Raw genomic sequence first — 15,759 nt, forward strand, 5'->3', positions numbered from 1 at the left:
ACCTGCATGTTATTTTCACAGTGGTGGAGAGCGGAAAAAAGACAAGCCTCTGATGGAGGGGATCAAGGAGAAAGAGGAGCCGCCCCAGACTAATGATAAACCCCCCTCAGCGCCCAGCACCCCTTCCAGCAACCCCCCCTCCCCTCATCCCCCACAGCCCCAAAGACAGGCCTCGGAGAACAAGGGCTCGACCCCGGCCAAAAGGTTCCTCCCATCAGCCCTGCGATTTCTGGCAGTGTTCGAATGGCGTTTGGCAATCTGCTTGCAGTGGTTTCGCAACCTATTGACGTAAAGCCAAGGGGCAGGGCTGACATGCTTCCTCAATCAATATCAAGATCAATAGAGAGCAACACTGACTCCTTTTTTTATCTGCCTATGTTCCGGAAGTATTTTCCCCATTCCTTTTATCCATAGGGATTTCGAAAAACGTATTAACTATAAGTTCTGAGCCTTGGGCCAAACCAATCATCTCCAAGATAAATCGCAACATTAAAATATTTGATTTGAAGAAACGAACTACCCGTCCCGTAAAGCATTGCGAATGTTACAATTAAAATAGGATTAATAAAACAATTAATTTCTTCGCACTAAGTAATATAAGTATAAAAACAATATTAAAAATATATAAATGTATACACTGTCATTCAAAAGTTTGGAATGCTTTTGAAAGAAGTCTCTTCTCACCAAGACTGCATTTATTTAATCAAAAATACAGTAAAAACAGTCATATTGTGAAATATTTTTACAAATAATATTATATATATAAACACACATTTCACATAAGCTCTGTTCTTTTAATACAAATAAAATAGATGCATAAATTTAATGCATCTTTGCTGAATGAAAGTATTCATTTATTTAAAAAAAATCTTATTGACTCCAAACTTTTGAATGCTAGTGTATGTATGTATATATAAAATAAGTTATTTGTTAGTGCAGGGAGACCAATTCACTTCCATTAGTCACATTGAAATCACACTGACGATCACTTGGTCTCTGGAAAAAATATTTTATGGAAAAAAGAATGGGATTTTTATTTCCAGAACATGGTACACATTGCTGTTCATAAAAACACTCAGACTTGAACTTTAGTCAGTACAGTTCCAGGCCCTGAAACTGATTATATCTAAACAAAATCTTGTATTCCATCTTGTTTTCCCGTCATTTATCAGTACTTGTCCTTCATTCTATGCTAAATGTCCTGCTAGTATCAGGCCGGCAGTGTAGGTCAAAATGTGTCTGTTACGCTCTGGGTCACTCAGAGCGATCCACCCAGAAGAGGAAAGTAATGGAAAGCAGATGTGACGTCCCTTCAGTGCTCAGACCCTTAGTTCTTGCTTAGTAATCCACGGAGTAATCAGGCTAACACATTAGCCCAGCAATGCTTCAACACCATTCTAGTCTGTACTTAATAACGCAAGAACCCGCCTGCTGAGTTACTCACTTTGACTCTGCAAGCTGTCCCATCCAATTACCTAAAGAGAAGTGGAAAACCAATTAGCCATCTCCTTAATGTCATTTCAAGGCCCGATCCATGCTTCCTAGACGACGCAACAAGAAAATTATCAGCCAGGGTCTGGCCACAGTCACATTACTTAGAAAAATCCTCTGCAAACCATGAAGATTTCACTCAGACTAATAACGTCTAGCATCAGAGAGTGTTGAGGTTAGCGCAATGTGTTTTAAAAATGTGTCTGAGATTTTTTTATTTTAATTTTTTTCTTAGAGATGTAGATGTCTATATCAGTATTGCAAGATATGCATTTTCTTTATTTAGGCTTAGAAATAGGAAAAGTGCAGTAAATGCAGGTGGACTGCTAACTAAGATGATTTGCATGGGGTTTCTGCTTATAAGGAAAAAACTAGCATAAATATTCATGCTACACTAGAATGGTTTCTATTAGCACTAATTTGATGCGGTATTACTTAGTAGACCTTAGTTGTACTTAGTAGAGCTAGTAGACCCAATCTTGTTGTAGACCAAGTCTTGTTTAGCTAGTACCATGGTATTACATGGTAAAACATGGTCGTTTTATTGGCAGGTGGTATTGTGTTGCATTCAAACAACTTTTATCACACATATATTAGGGATTGATATCATTAAACCTACATGCCTCACAAGTGTCCCCATATGTAGAGCTCAAGATAGTTTTTCACATGGAAGTGTGTCCGCTCTGCCCCAGAATACTATCCGTTCCTTTCGCTCCTCTCTTACTCTTACTTCGGTGAGGTTAGAGGTTCTGTGCTACAGCTCTGACCGATTTAATTGCCTTAAGCCCAAAGTATTCTTGAGTTTTAACACCAACTTTCAGCGTATGCGTACATAGCCTGTCAAAGTATATTCCGTTTGATAGCTTGCGCAAACTCAGAAAGTAATTTTTTTGCCCAGTGTCTGCGCTATTTCTCTCCAGAACTTACATCCGATAAAATCTTTGTTCTCGCGTAAACTAGAGCTGCATCTATTTCTGAACTCCCTCACACAAGCGCTCGTCAACGTGGATCTTGAGGAGTGTGTTGTTGCTTTTAACTAGTGCATAAAAAGTTCAAGGCGCATGTGCGTACAGATTGCATGCAGATAGAAAAAATACTATGCTGATGATGAAATTCCCAATGTGCACAAACACACTCTGGCGTGCGCTCAGAAAACTCAGTATACTTTGGGCTTTAATGTTTGTGTGTACCTCTGTGAGTTTCTGGATCACTTATAACAAACCTTCTCCCCTGAGCTACATAATTCTCCACTACACTCTTAAAAGTAAAAGTTATTTATTGGCATATATGGTTCCATGAAGAACATTTTAACATCTGTGGAACCTCCATTCCACAAAAGGTTCTTTAGATTATTAAAATGTTCTACACACTGGAATGGTTCTTTTGTAAGCTTTATTTTTACGAGTTTAAGAGGGAGATGTGGCGTACTGGCTAAATTGCTGGTAACCAGAAAGGTTGCTGGTTCAGGCTCCATGATTATCCATCATTAATGAATTAATTTTTGGCCTTTAGTTTGCATAAAGTTCAGAATCTCCCAACATGTTTGACGCTCTACTTGCTTTTCTGTCAATCCCACAATCCCCCACACGAGCCTCGTGTTCAGAAGGGATGGTCCAGAAAACAAGTTTGCTAACGTTTTCTTCTTGCATACAGCTTCGCCTGAGGAAAACGCTCCTCTACTTTCCCTTTCTAAATCTCTGATGTTTTTCCTTCTCTACCTTCCTTTAGCTTGGCTGTGTGGCGCCTTTTCCCCCAAACAATATCATGCAACTTACCGCAGGACTGGGTTTCAAGTTTTCAGCTCCCCAGTGTGTACTAACCGTCGAGTGGATTATGCTTTGGCATATGCATGATCTTTTACCTGAGGGATGCATCTTTGACTTTCAAGGGGCGTTGCTTGACTTCTGGCTTCCAGTTTGAAATTAACCAAATTGGAGGAGTGGGTATTTGTGCTTGGAGGATCTGGATAGAGGTAGCATCTCTAAAATTGTCGTTTTTGGTGTAGATCTATCTAGATGTTTTATTAGCTTCATTACCTCCAAGCTCAGAATACCTCTCGTCTAAATATTTAACTTCTCCCCTGGACTTGCTTTTCAGCTTCTCTGCTATCGCTTCCTTTTCCAATGAAATACGTTTTTCTTGTGTAATTTACATCTCCGGCAGGGGTAGCAGTGCAAAGCGTGGTGGAGGAATGGAGCGTTCTCAGAGTAGCACATGGGACAGTGGAGAGGAGAACAGGAATAAGCTGGTAAAAGCAGCCTCCACATCCAAACTGCTGTCCAAAGTGGTGAAGAATGCAGAGAAGTAAGTGTTAGCTTCCTTTCGTCCCCTTAATAAGATTCATGCTGTTGATTTATTTATTGTAGATAGTATTTTATTTTTTAATGATGCTTTTTAAGTCATTTTTCTTGATAACTGTTCCAAAAAAAAAAAAAAAAAAAAATCCAAGAAGCTCCAGAGATTTCCAGTGAATTGGAATGCAATCGTTCAGGAAGTTACACCGATACTCAGTGCATCCAATGTTTTATTTATTTTGGGTAATATGCTTTCAGCTACCAAAGTTTAGTTTAGTACTTGCTGTTCAATTCATTTTATCTTAGTTTGAATTCATTCCATTCATTCCATTCATTCATCCAATTTCAGCACATAACAGATTCCACCTGGGCCTAGTCATGTGTTATTGAAAATAATCCAAATAATCGAATTGACCCGTGGCACTTGCTTCTTGCTTGAACATTCTGAAGAGAAATTCTTCATTCACCCTCATTTTGTTCATTTTTCCATCAAAAGTTATGCAGAATCTCTGATGTGCTCTTTTTCAACCAGCAAAATTGAAAAGGGATGGACACCGTCACGTTCCAAACACTAACATAAAACTATACCACTTGTGTGCTATATTTCAAGTCGTCTGACAGTGATGGGCGAAATTTGTGTGGCTGTTCACAGATAATCTTCTCCGCCATAACAAATAACTTGTGATGCATTTATAGTGCTTTTATGTAATTTTGGTAACACTTTACAATAAGGTTCTATAATTTTACATTAGTTAACTTAGACAGACTTAGGTGATTCACACACGCTTAATCTCGCGTTTAAAAAAAAAGCGTTTTAAGGACAAAAATGTCTTGAAATACAACATCTGAACAATGTAAGCGTAATAATTGGCTCCGGTCTGTAGAATAATTAGAAAATAATGCCTCCGCTTCACGTCATGACCGCATTACCACCTCGGGTGTGCATTTTTTTCTGATAATTGATAAATGGACTGTTGACAGGTATTCCTTACTTAAAGGGATACTCCACTTTTTTCGGAAATATGCTCATTTTACATCTCCCCCAGAGTTAAACAGTTGAGTTTTACCGTTTTAGAATCCATTCAGCCGATCTCCGGGTCTGACGGTACCACTTTTAGCATAGCTTAGCACAGATCATTGATTCTGATGAGTCCAGTAGCATTTCTTTCAAAATGACCAAAGAGTTTCAATATTTTTCCTATTTAAAACTTGACTCTTCTGTAGTTAAACCGTGTACTAAGATCGACGGAAAATGAAAAGTTGCGATTTTCTAAGCCTATATGGCTAGGAACTACTCTCATTCCGGCGTAATAATCAAGAAACTTTGCTGCCGTACCATGAGTGCAGCAGGCGTAATGATATGACGCAGCGCCTGAAAATAGGTCTAATAGGTTAGACAAACTTAGTCCCGGTCACGTTGGAAGAAGTTACCGAGCTGGGGACTATTTTCAGGCGCTGCGTCATATCATTACGCCTGCTGCACTCATGGTACAGCCACACAGTTCCTTGATTATTACGCTGGAATGAGAGTAGTTCCTAGTCATATAGGCTTAGAAAATCGCAACTTTTCATTTTCCGTCGATCTTAGTACACGGTTTAACTACAGAAGAGTCAAGTTTTAAATAGGAAAAATATTGAAACTCTTTGGTCATTTTGAAAGAAATGCTACTGGACTCATCAGAATCAATGATCTGTGCTAAGCTATGCTAAAAGTGGTACCGTCAGACCCGGAGTTCGGCTGAATGGATTCTAAAACGGTAAAACTCAACTGTTTAACTCTGGGGGAGATGTAAAATGAGCTTATTTACGAAAAAAGTGGAGTATCCCTTTAAATGATGGGACTTTATTGTTTGGACCTTGACGACATAAATTTCCATTCGCTGTCATTGTATGGAAAGGAGAATGTTGGATATTCTGCTTATATCCTCTTTTTGTGTTCTATGGAAAAAAAAGTCATATCAGTTGGGAACATCATGAGAGTGAGCAAATGATGCCAATATAAATGAATTTTTATTTTGGATGTAACATTCCTAGAGTTGAACAAACATGCCATGTTTGTCTTGTGTTAACAATTTTTTTTACTTTATTCCCATTTCCTCTTCAGACACAGAGATCCAGTCATCAGCCAAGGTAAAGTCTCATTTTGCCTTTTATGTGATCTATTATCTTTCTCAACCTATTTTTTTCTTAATGTGTTCCTCTCATTTCCCGTATCACAGTGGTGCAGGCGAAACTGGTGCCCTTTGCAAGGTTTCAGACCTTTTGTGCACATTAAAACAAATCAAATTCTTACATACATGTCATTTGCACAGTAAAATCTGTAAAAATCGTTTCATAAGTGTAAATGAAAGCTAGCATGATGTCACTGATAGCTCTTAGTATTTGGCATTGCCCCAGGGCAAGATTAGCAGTGACACTGAAAAATACTCTTAACTCGAGGCTCATGCCAGTGTTCGCGGGCGCAGTGTGCCCCGGAACGACCTTATCCCGAGGCTGGATTTAGCCCTGGGCCGAGAACAGTACAGGTGTGAGCGCCACCTCCATCTCTCAAGACATTTTAATCTTGGCAAAGACGTGCACAAACTGCATTCCTTTTGACTTGTGGTTTCTCATTTGTTGTTCTAGTTGTTTCTAATGATCACACCCATCTTAAAAACCTTTGACGTGTTCCTTGTCTGTCATTCTTTCTGTGTTTGTTTTTTGAGAGATTATTATTTCTGTTCCATACCCAGCTAAAATGTCAACCCGTGAAAAAAACAGTCAAGGTAAGGCCTTCCTCTCTCCAGGGCCGAAAGCCGCCGAAAGCTCCCGTACACGCTTCAGGCTGGACTATAAGCGTTTCTGCCACTAATCCCACTTTAATTCTCTTAACATGTTGATCGATCTGAAAGATCAACGCTCAGTCACTTCTCCCACTTTTCTTCTGTCTCTCTGCCGCTTTTGTTCCTCAAAATCTTAAATACAATTTCTGGAGGAATGGATAGTAAGTGGATTTCCTCCCAGGATAAACGACGAACACACATCTCGCTTGTTCATGTCTTCTCACAATTCAGTTGGTCTAAATAGGTGACTTAAGAGATTCACCACCAGTAACTCATTAGCAGAGGAATGTGTTTTTCTGAAGTAATGATGCCAGAACAGCTTTACGGCTGAATCGCACCAAACCGCTCAAGAACACATCTAGCCCATATTTCACCCCGAAATCAAAGACATAAAAAAGTACATTTTGTACAAAGAAAATGACATTTATTATAGTGATTATTTGTATGACAACTGCGCACATAAGAAAAAATCGTATAATATATCAAAAAAGATATATTTTGAAGAATGTTGGTAACCAAAAAACACAACAAAAAAACACAAAGACATTTTCTTTCTGTTATGTTCTACATAAGACTTGGAACAACATGAGGGTGAGTAAATGATCACTGAAATATTATTTGTGGGCGAACTATCCCCTTAACGATATCAAGTAATTTATGACAGTACATTTTATGACAGTTTATGACGGTAAAGAATATGACGGTCAGATGTCTTGTTCTGTGTTAAACACTTTATGTAATTACATGATGACGTAACAACAGCACAAAATGATTCTGGAGACTAGAGAAAACATCATGATTTTTTTTCTGCCTCACTCTGTCCATTTTTTTTTTCATATTTCTGCTTGAAACTTTCTTTTCTTTATTAAATCACATTATAACTTGGGCATTCTCATTGCTCTGGCCCTTCTGCACGGCGCTCGAGGCTTCAATTTTAATGAGTTAAACGCATGAGCTTTTACTAACTCCATCAAAGAGCTTCACTTAGAAACGAATATGTAAAAACAGTTAACCTGTTAAGTTACTAGGAGCAATGTTAGAAGGTAACCTAGATGCTGTGTGTATGTTATATTAAAATGATTAAAATTAACTGTGCACTGGCAAATTTCAACTTATTTCAAAGTGTAATCTCCAGATGCATGTACTTCACACAAACAAACACGAGTTTTGTTTGAGATGCCTTTCATATAATAGCTGCTATTTTTAATAATCATTCATTCTTAAGTATTTTTTCTTCAAATCATTTTTTCATCAAATCTCTTCACAGAGGGAGACTACATCAAAATGTTCATGCGAGGACGACCTATCACGATGTTTATCCCATCGGACGTGGAGAACTACGACGAGGTGCGCACCGAACTTCCCCCGGAGAGACTGAAACTGGAGTGGGTGTATCCTTTCTAGCATCAGTTGCACTCAGCACATGGTAGTATTTCTGCTTTTGCTCTTTAAGCAGATCAAGCTTAGTTTATTTATAGAACACATTTCATTAACGATGGCCATTTAAAATGCTTTACATAGGCAAAGTTTGAAAGCAGAACATGAAAATACATAATAAATAAGAAAATAATTTGTAAATTTAGTTTTAAAATGGATTAAATCTTATAGTATAATATTTACTACGGTTGTCAAATAATGAAAAATGTACTTAAATATTTTAAGTCGATTCACTGTACTAAGAAAATCCCCCAAATGAATTAAATTCACTGACAGATGTGTAAAGCATTGAACTGATATGACAAAAAGTGCCTTCAGAAGTCATTGTATAGTTTGTTTTTGGTGTTCAGTTGTGTTCTCCTTGACTCGGACGGACAGATATGGATACAGGGGTCGTGACTGCCGTGCAAACGTGTACTTGCTGCCCACCGGGGAGATCGTGTATTTCATCGCCTCGGTGGTCGTGCTCTTCAACTACGAGGAGAGGACACAGCGCCACTACTTAGGACACACGGACTGTGTCAAATGGTGAGACAGAGTATGGTGTGATTGAGGACATGCAGTTATCTGATGGTCTTGATTAAATTGCCAACTCTCACTGAATATTTCTTTGAAAGATGCTGGTGAAGCACAGAGGACTGTCACGTCTTGTGCGAGCTTCACAGCACACCTGTCATGTGTCAATGGCACCCATTCAATGTCATTAATTGAACAATTCAGTTTAAAACTGGTTTACACTTTATTTTAATGTGTCCCTGTTACAGTGTAATTATACATTTAAGTACTGAGTGATATTATGCAACTACATGTACTTACTATAGGGTTAGTTGCATGTAATTATGCATAATAATATGCAGTAACTACATGCAACGTGCAACAAGGACACATTAAAATAAAGTTTTATCCTTATCATTTTAACCAGGTTGAAAATAATGTGTGGTTTTGGGTAGTCTGCTATTACTTGAACCCCTGAAAGGAAGTCAAAACAAAATATCGGGGGTCTTAAAAGTACATACACTTATATATATAGTACATAAATAGGTAACGTTTCAACAACCACTGTAACCACACAAATAGTGATGGACCAATACAGTTGGGTTTTTGAGATTGTCGACATTGTTCCATAAGCTTGACCTCCCTGTTATCTCAGTTCTAGAGTCCACAGACAGCCTTATCAATAAATAATAAAACATTTTATGTTTCATTTATTGTGTGAATATTTTGTAAAATATGTAAATGGTGGAATTCACACCTATCTGTAGATATCAGTATCTGGACAGACCAATATTGGTTGATCTCTAAACAGCAGTTAGGTTGGCAGAGATTGTATATTTACTTGGTGACAAAACCCAAAGCTGCGTTCACCTCAACAGTGTGTGTCTCTCTCTCGTTCTCTTATAGTCTTGCTGTTCACCCAGATAAGATCCGTATCGCCACAGGACAGATCGCAGGAGTGGATAAGGATGGCAGGGTGAGTTTGATCAACATAACTATTATGATGAAACAATAACTTTCCTGTATGTTTGCCTCAATGTACACTATTGTTCAAAAGTTTGCCATCAGTAAAAAAAAATCTAAATAAAGTAATACTCGTATTCAACAAGGATGCGTTACGTTGATCAAAAGTGACAAAGACTTTTCCATTGTTATGCAAGATTTCTGTTTCAAATAAATAGAGCTTTTTATTTATCAACAAATCCTGAAAAAATAATGAAGCGGCACAACTGTTTTTAACTTTGACAAACTGTTTCTTGAGCATCAAATCATCATATTACACTGATTTCTGAAGGATCATGTGACACTGAAGACTGGAGTAATGATGCTGAAAATTCAGCTTTGATCACAGGAATAAATTACATTTTTAAATGTATTAAAATAGAAAACAATAATATTTATCACAGTATTATTGTTTTTACTGTATTTTTGATTATATAAATGCAGTTTTGGTGAGAAGAAGAGGCTTCTTTCAAAAACATTAAAATGATAATGTTTTCAAACTTTTGACAGGTACTGTATATTAAAGTATTACTATTTTTACTGTAATTTTCATCAAATAATTGCAGCCTTGGTGAGCAGAAGAGACTTGTTTCAAAAACATTAGACAATCCTGCCGGTTGTGTAGTCGTCTCTGTCGAGTATGTAGGCTTTCATACAAATGATTCATACAGCTTATTGTTGTTGCTGTGTTTTGTCCTGTCAGTATAAGTAGATTTTCCTTCTCAAATATTGCCTTTAGATATGCAAAATAGGAGAACAGATCTAGAATAACTGGCTAGTTTTTATTCTGCTTTAGCAAACAAACTTTCAAGACATACAGTATGTCTTGAAAGGACAAAAACAAACACATTTCCAGAGGATCCCTAAAGAACAGAAACCAGTAAACGCTGTAAAAGCACTTTGCACGAGTGTTCATGTTGCATTTAGTTTTCCCGTAATACTACTTGTTCTTTACTGACAATGTTGCTTGTTTATCAGAATAAGCTTTTTGAAAGTTTCCTGTAATCTTTGGTGATCCTCAGCCGCTCCAGCCACACGTGAGAGTCTGGGACTCGGTCAGTCTGTCCACGCTGCAGATCATCGGCCTCGGCACCTTCGAGAGAGGAGTTGGATCCCTCGCTTTCTCTAAAGCCGTGAGTCTAACGCTGACCGTCTCATTTTTTTGCATTTCACTGCGTGTTTAATGAGCATTGCCTAACAACTCCTCATCAATACCCTCCATTCTGGTCTACCAAAGACTACAATTAATCCAAAACTGACAAAGACCAGAGGGAAGGGGGGGGTTTGGTGGGGTCTGACTCCACTAAAGAAGCTTTGGTCTCCTGAAGGACATCAAAACAAGAAGGTCATATGAAGATTTACCTGGAATTATAAGGATACATTTCTAGCTCTGACTGATTTCAAATCGTAATTTTGGCCACCCCTGAGATGGATCATACCATTAACAATACCTAAGCAGTTGAATTAATACGCTATAAAACCTTGCTCATTCAGGGATGAAGAACATGATGTGTTTAAAATGCAGAGTTCAGAATGATAACATTTGCCCTCTTTAATGCTGTTAAACTGAAAGGACGAAGCAAACTGTTTGGTCTTACACAAGACTACCTCTCAAAAATGCTTTCAGTTTTTGAACCTTGAAGGACTTTTAGGACTTTTTTAGTAGTTATACAAAGTAGAACTAAAAGATTTAGGGATGCTGCTTTTAGTCATTCTGCTCCATGAGATGTGCAGGAAATACTGAAACTTTTAAACCTAAATTAAAAGCAAACCTTTTTAGTCTGGCTTTCTTGTTATCTCCTATTACACCGAACCCTCAAATCTCATGGTTTTAGTATTTGCTCATTTAAATGAATAGCCCCTCTTTATCACAGATAGGGCACAGACAGGGCTGGAAATGAATTAAAATACCCCCAAAATTCAAGATATGGGGCAGAAATGTCTGTGTAAATTCTTGTTTTTAATATTCATAGAGAATATAGTTAGTTCTGTTTTCCCGAATATCAGCACTTTTGAAAAATTATTTGAAACGGGCCTCAGAAATGCAAAGGCCGACTCTGGCAGTCATGTCTATTAGAGGTGATCATGACTAGAATTCATGAATTATCATTTGTGATGAGTTTTGTTTTTCCTGATCTTCTGGTTTTGATGGAAATCTATGATCCAGGAGGAAGTCTTTTTAACCTGGTTGTTTCAACACCAGACGCAGCACTTTTTGGTCATATTAAGCTCTATTAGAATAAAATGCAAATTTTCCGGGATGACTGAAGAAACCGGAAGTGTATTTGTTTGTAAACAGTCATTGATGCTCAGTGTGTGTGTGTGTGTGTGTGTGTGTGTAGGACTCAGGCACTCATCTCAGTGTGATCGATGACTCTAATGAGCACATGCTCACTGTGTGGGACTGGCAGAAGAAATCAAAAATTGCTGAGATTAAGGTATGTGGACACACTCTTTTTATTCATTCTTTTCACACATATCACCACTCCCTTCCTCCCTTCCTTTGTTCCTTTCTTTTCTTTGTCCTTATCTTATTTCCCTCTCCTTTCTTCTCAATCAGTTGTTGCAGTTTCCTTCTCCTTCTTTCATGTTTTGCCATGTCTGTTCCACTTGTACCCCGTTTCATTGCACATTCCTCTTTTATCTCCCTCTCATCTCTTTGTTCTTCATGTAATAGTTTTGTCAATGTACTGTTTTATTAGACAACCAATGAAGTGGTCTTAGCGGTGGAGTTTCACCCGACTGACGCCAACACCATTGTGACTTGTGGGAAATCCCATATTTTCTTCTGGACCTGGGGCGGCTCCTCACTGGCGCGCAAACAAGGCATCTTTGGCGTAAGGACACGCGTATCACTGATATATTTTATGCACATCATTAAAATCATGAGGTTTTTTTTTTAATGCACTTTTAATTTGTCCATTGAGTTTCCCAGAAACTGCATCATTAGATTTGTCTTGCAACTCGTGAGTTCAAGAGTGTTTTAACTGAGTCTCTGATTTTAAACACTCCATGATTGTCTTTGTGTGGCTTTTTTAAAAATTTTAAGATGTTTTAGTAAAAAATATTGCAGGTAGATATCACTGTTTATTACTGCTTTGCTATATTATTTCATATAAATACATTTCTGTTTGTGCTTATTTAGGATGTGTTCTCGCTTGTAATTCTGTTCACTTGGTTCTTTTGATCTGGAACAAAAATACATTTAGTCCTGGTTTGCTTAGCGTTCACACTGTCGTTTTCAAGACCGAACCTAAAGATACTAAACAAAAACTAAACGGATTTTATGACCTATATAACTTACCGAACATCCAAAACAATACTGTGTTCTGGGTTAAATACGCTCGTTGTGTGTGTGTAGCTACATATGATGGTATTTTAACCAGCTGAGAACTCATGAAGAGCTTATAAAATGTGTAAAGGAGTCAAACAGTGACAGGAATTGCGTCTCCGTTACACACAAATGAAGATCTGCTGCGAGGAGACGCGGTTCTGATCCTGTACCGAACTGTAATGGGCAAAGTAGATCCTATGACAGTTGGGGGGGAAATCTGACTTTAAGACGATTTCAGAGAAAATTCATAAATATTGAGTCAAAAGGGTTGTGAAGATAGATTTTATTTGAACGATATTTCCAAGAAGCATTTCTAGACTAGTTCTGCAGGTCAGCTTGATGCACAAAGTGCAGACTAGTACAGAGTTCATACATTCATTACTTTTGTTTGTGTCTCTATGACAGAAATATGAGAAGCCCAAATTTGTGCAGTGTTTGGCTTTCCTTAATAACGGAGACATCCTGACCGGAGACTCGGGAGGAATCATGCTGATATGGACCCGCAGCACGGCTGAACCAGCGCCAGGGAAAGGGCCGAAAGGTACACACACACACACACACACACGTCACATTATCATTTTTCCATCATCACCTGCATTTCCTCACAAAAAGTACTGTGGCTGCAGTGATGGTATTCTCCTCCAAACATAGTCTGATCTCCTGCGCTCTTCTGCTCGCTCTGAAACCAAAGAGAAGTTCAAGCTGTCAGCAAAGAAATCACAATCTGCTCACCATAGAAGAAGAGGCCAGATGCGTACAGGGGATCAGAGCATAACCACATTCCTCTCTAAGGCCCCATTTACACCTGGTATTAAGATGCATTTTGGTCGAACGCTAAATACTTTCCACTTTCGACCACTTCCACAGGTAGTTGAAAACACATTCGAATTGCTTTCGTAGTGTAACCGCTCATGTGATCGAATGTGTTTTAACTGCTGCAAAAGTCTCCTGTCGTGTTCATATGTAAACTACGTGAGCTTATTTCATCCATTAGATTAAAAGATCTGAAAAAGTCCTTGAAGAAATCAGGACAGAAGTGGTCGAAAGTGGACAAAAGAGACGGATTAAAGCACCAGGTATAAACGGGTATGCGTCTCCCTCGTCTACTTGTGATCCGATCGACCAGAACGCATCTTAATACCAGGTGTAAACAGAGCCTTAGAAAGTGAGTTTTATTACAAGACATATTAACAGTAACAGACAAGTTACTGCACAGGTCAAGAAAAAGGCTGAGGAAATAATCTTTGTTTATTTCTCATGTCATCACTGTGAAAAAGAGATGAAAAGCTCAGTGTATGATTCGCTTCAGTAGAGAAACACACTCGGTTAAACAGAGGAATCTATTACACTGTGGTAAATGCAACAAATAAAACCTTGCTGAACCTCACATTTGACCTACTAAGGCCCATGTGTGCTACCACATGTTTGTGTAATTCAGCTGAAATAGATTTTAAAGCTAGATAACATATAAGAAAATAGTAATAAAACTGAAGAACAGAAAATTACACCATTCAAAAAAGAATCTTTTCTGTTTAGCAAGGCTGCACTTATTTGATTAAAAATACAGTAAAATATTATTACAATTTAAATTGTTTTCTATTGTAATATATAGTAAACTGTAATTTATTCCTGTGATCAAAGCTGAATTTTCAGCATCATTACTCCAGTCTTCAGTGTCACATGATCTTTCAGAAATCATTCTAATATAATGATTTTAATGCTCAAGAAACATTTCTGATTATTATCAATGTAACAAAAAATAGTGATGCATTTTTTTCAGGATAGGAAACAGGAAAGGTCAAAAGAACAGCAGAGTCTTTTGTAACACAATACATTTATTTACTGTCCTTGTTGAATAAATGTTTTTTTTTTTTTTTTTTTTTTTTGATATTTTATGACCCAAACGTTTGAACAGTAGTGTAGCTAACCAAAAACAAAGATATTATACAAATGTAGAGATGAAGAAATACAGGTAAGAGACATTTGGATTATAATATTTTGAAATGTTTTAATGCCGAGCGACCCAAATCACAGAAATCTATGGAAGCTTGTTTCCGCCACTGAATAAAACATTTTAAAAGATAATTGCGATAATTATAATTGCGATAATTTCTCAGAATTGCGAGATATAAAGTCAGAATTGTGTGAAATAAAGTCAGAATTCTGAGATATAAAGTCAGAATTCTGAGATATAAAGTCAGAATTGTGTGAAATAAAGTCAGAATTCTGAGATATAAAGTCAGAATTCTGAGATATAAAGTCAGAATTGTGTGAAATAAAGTCAGAATTCTGAGATATAAAGTCAGAATTCTGAGATATAAAGTCAGAATTGTGTGAAATAAAGTCAGAATTCTGAGATATAAAGTCAGAATTCTGAGATATAAAGTCAGAATTGTGTGAAATAAAGTCAGAATTCTGAGATATAAAGTCAGAATTGCGAGATATAAAGTCGCAATTGCGTCTTATAAAGTCAGAATTCTGACTTTATATCTCAGAATTCTGACTTTATATCACGCAATTCTGACTTTATAACACATAATTGCGAGTTTATATCTCGCAATTCTGACATCTTTTCTCAGAATTGTGAGATATAAAGTCCAATTCTAAGGGGAAAAAAAGATGGACTTTTTTTTTTTTTTTTACCTTAGAATAGTTTATATCTCACAATTCTGACTTTATAACACGCAATTGCGACTTTATATCATGCAATTCTGACTTTATATCTCCCAATTGCGTGATATACAGTCAGAATTCTGAGATATAAAGTCAGAATTACGTGATATAAAGTCGCAATTGCGAGAAAAAAGTCAGAATTCTGACTTTATAACACGCAATTGTGACTTTATTTCATGCAATTCTGACTTTATATCTCGCAATTCTGACT

General features: G+C 37.4%; 1 protein-coding gene across 7 annotated transcripts in view; it reads left to right on the top strand.

Annotated features, from left to right (window-relative positions):
• The window catches only part of eml4 (EMAP like 4), a 100,949-nt gene that overhangs the window by 67,173 nt on the left and 18,017 nt on the right, over nucleotides 1-15,759 (top strand). For 2 of the 7 annotated variants that reach the window (XM_084390945.1, XM_084390944.1), the window contains exons 4-14: nucleotides 22-204; nucleotides 3,655-3,795; nucleotides 5,890-5,915; nucleotides 6,518-6,550; nucleotides 7,875-7,998; nucleotides 8,423-8,572; nucleotides 9,446-9,515; nucleotides 10,564-10,674; nucleotides 11,884-11,979; nucleotides 12,244-12,378; nucleotides 13,281-13,416. In XM_084390945.1, the coding sequence (XP_084247071.1) occupies nucleotides 22-204; nucleotides 3,655-3,795; nucleotides 5,890-5,915; nucleotides 6,518-6,550; nucleotides 7,875-7,998; nucleotides 8,423-8,572; nucleotides 9,446-9,515; nucleotides 10,564-10,674; nucleotides 11,884-11,979; nucleotides 12,244-12,378; nucleotides 13,281-13,416 (1,205 nt within the window). The remainder of the gene's footprint in view (nucleotides 1-21; nucleotides 205-3,654; nucleotides 3,796-5,889; nucleotides 5,916-6,517; nucleotides 6,551-7,874; nucleotides 7,999-8,422; nucleotides 8,573-9,445; nucleotides 9,516-10,563; nucleotides 10,675-11,883; nucleotides 11,980-12,243; nucleotides 12,379-13,280; nucleotides 13,417-15,759) is intronic. The other 5 variants (XM_084390948.1, XM_084390947.1, XM_084390950.1 and 2 more) reach the window with 3 other exon arrangements.

This window comes from Rutilus rutilus (assembly GCF_951802725.1).
Source record: "Rutilus rutilus genome assembly, chromosome: 20".
NCBI lineage: Eukaryota > Metazoa > Chordata > Actinopteri > Cypriniformes > Leuciscidae > Rutilus > Rutilus rutilus.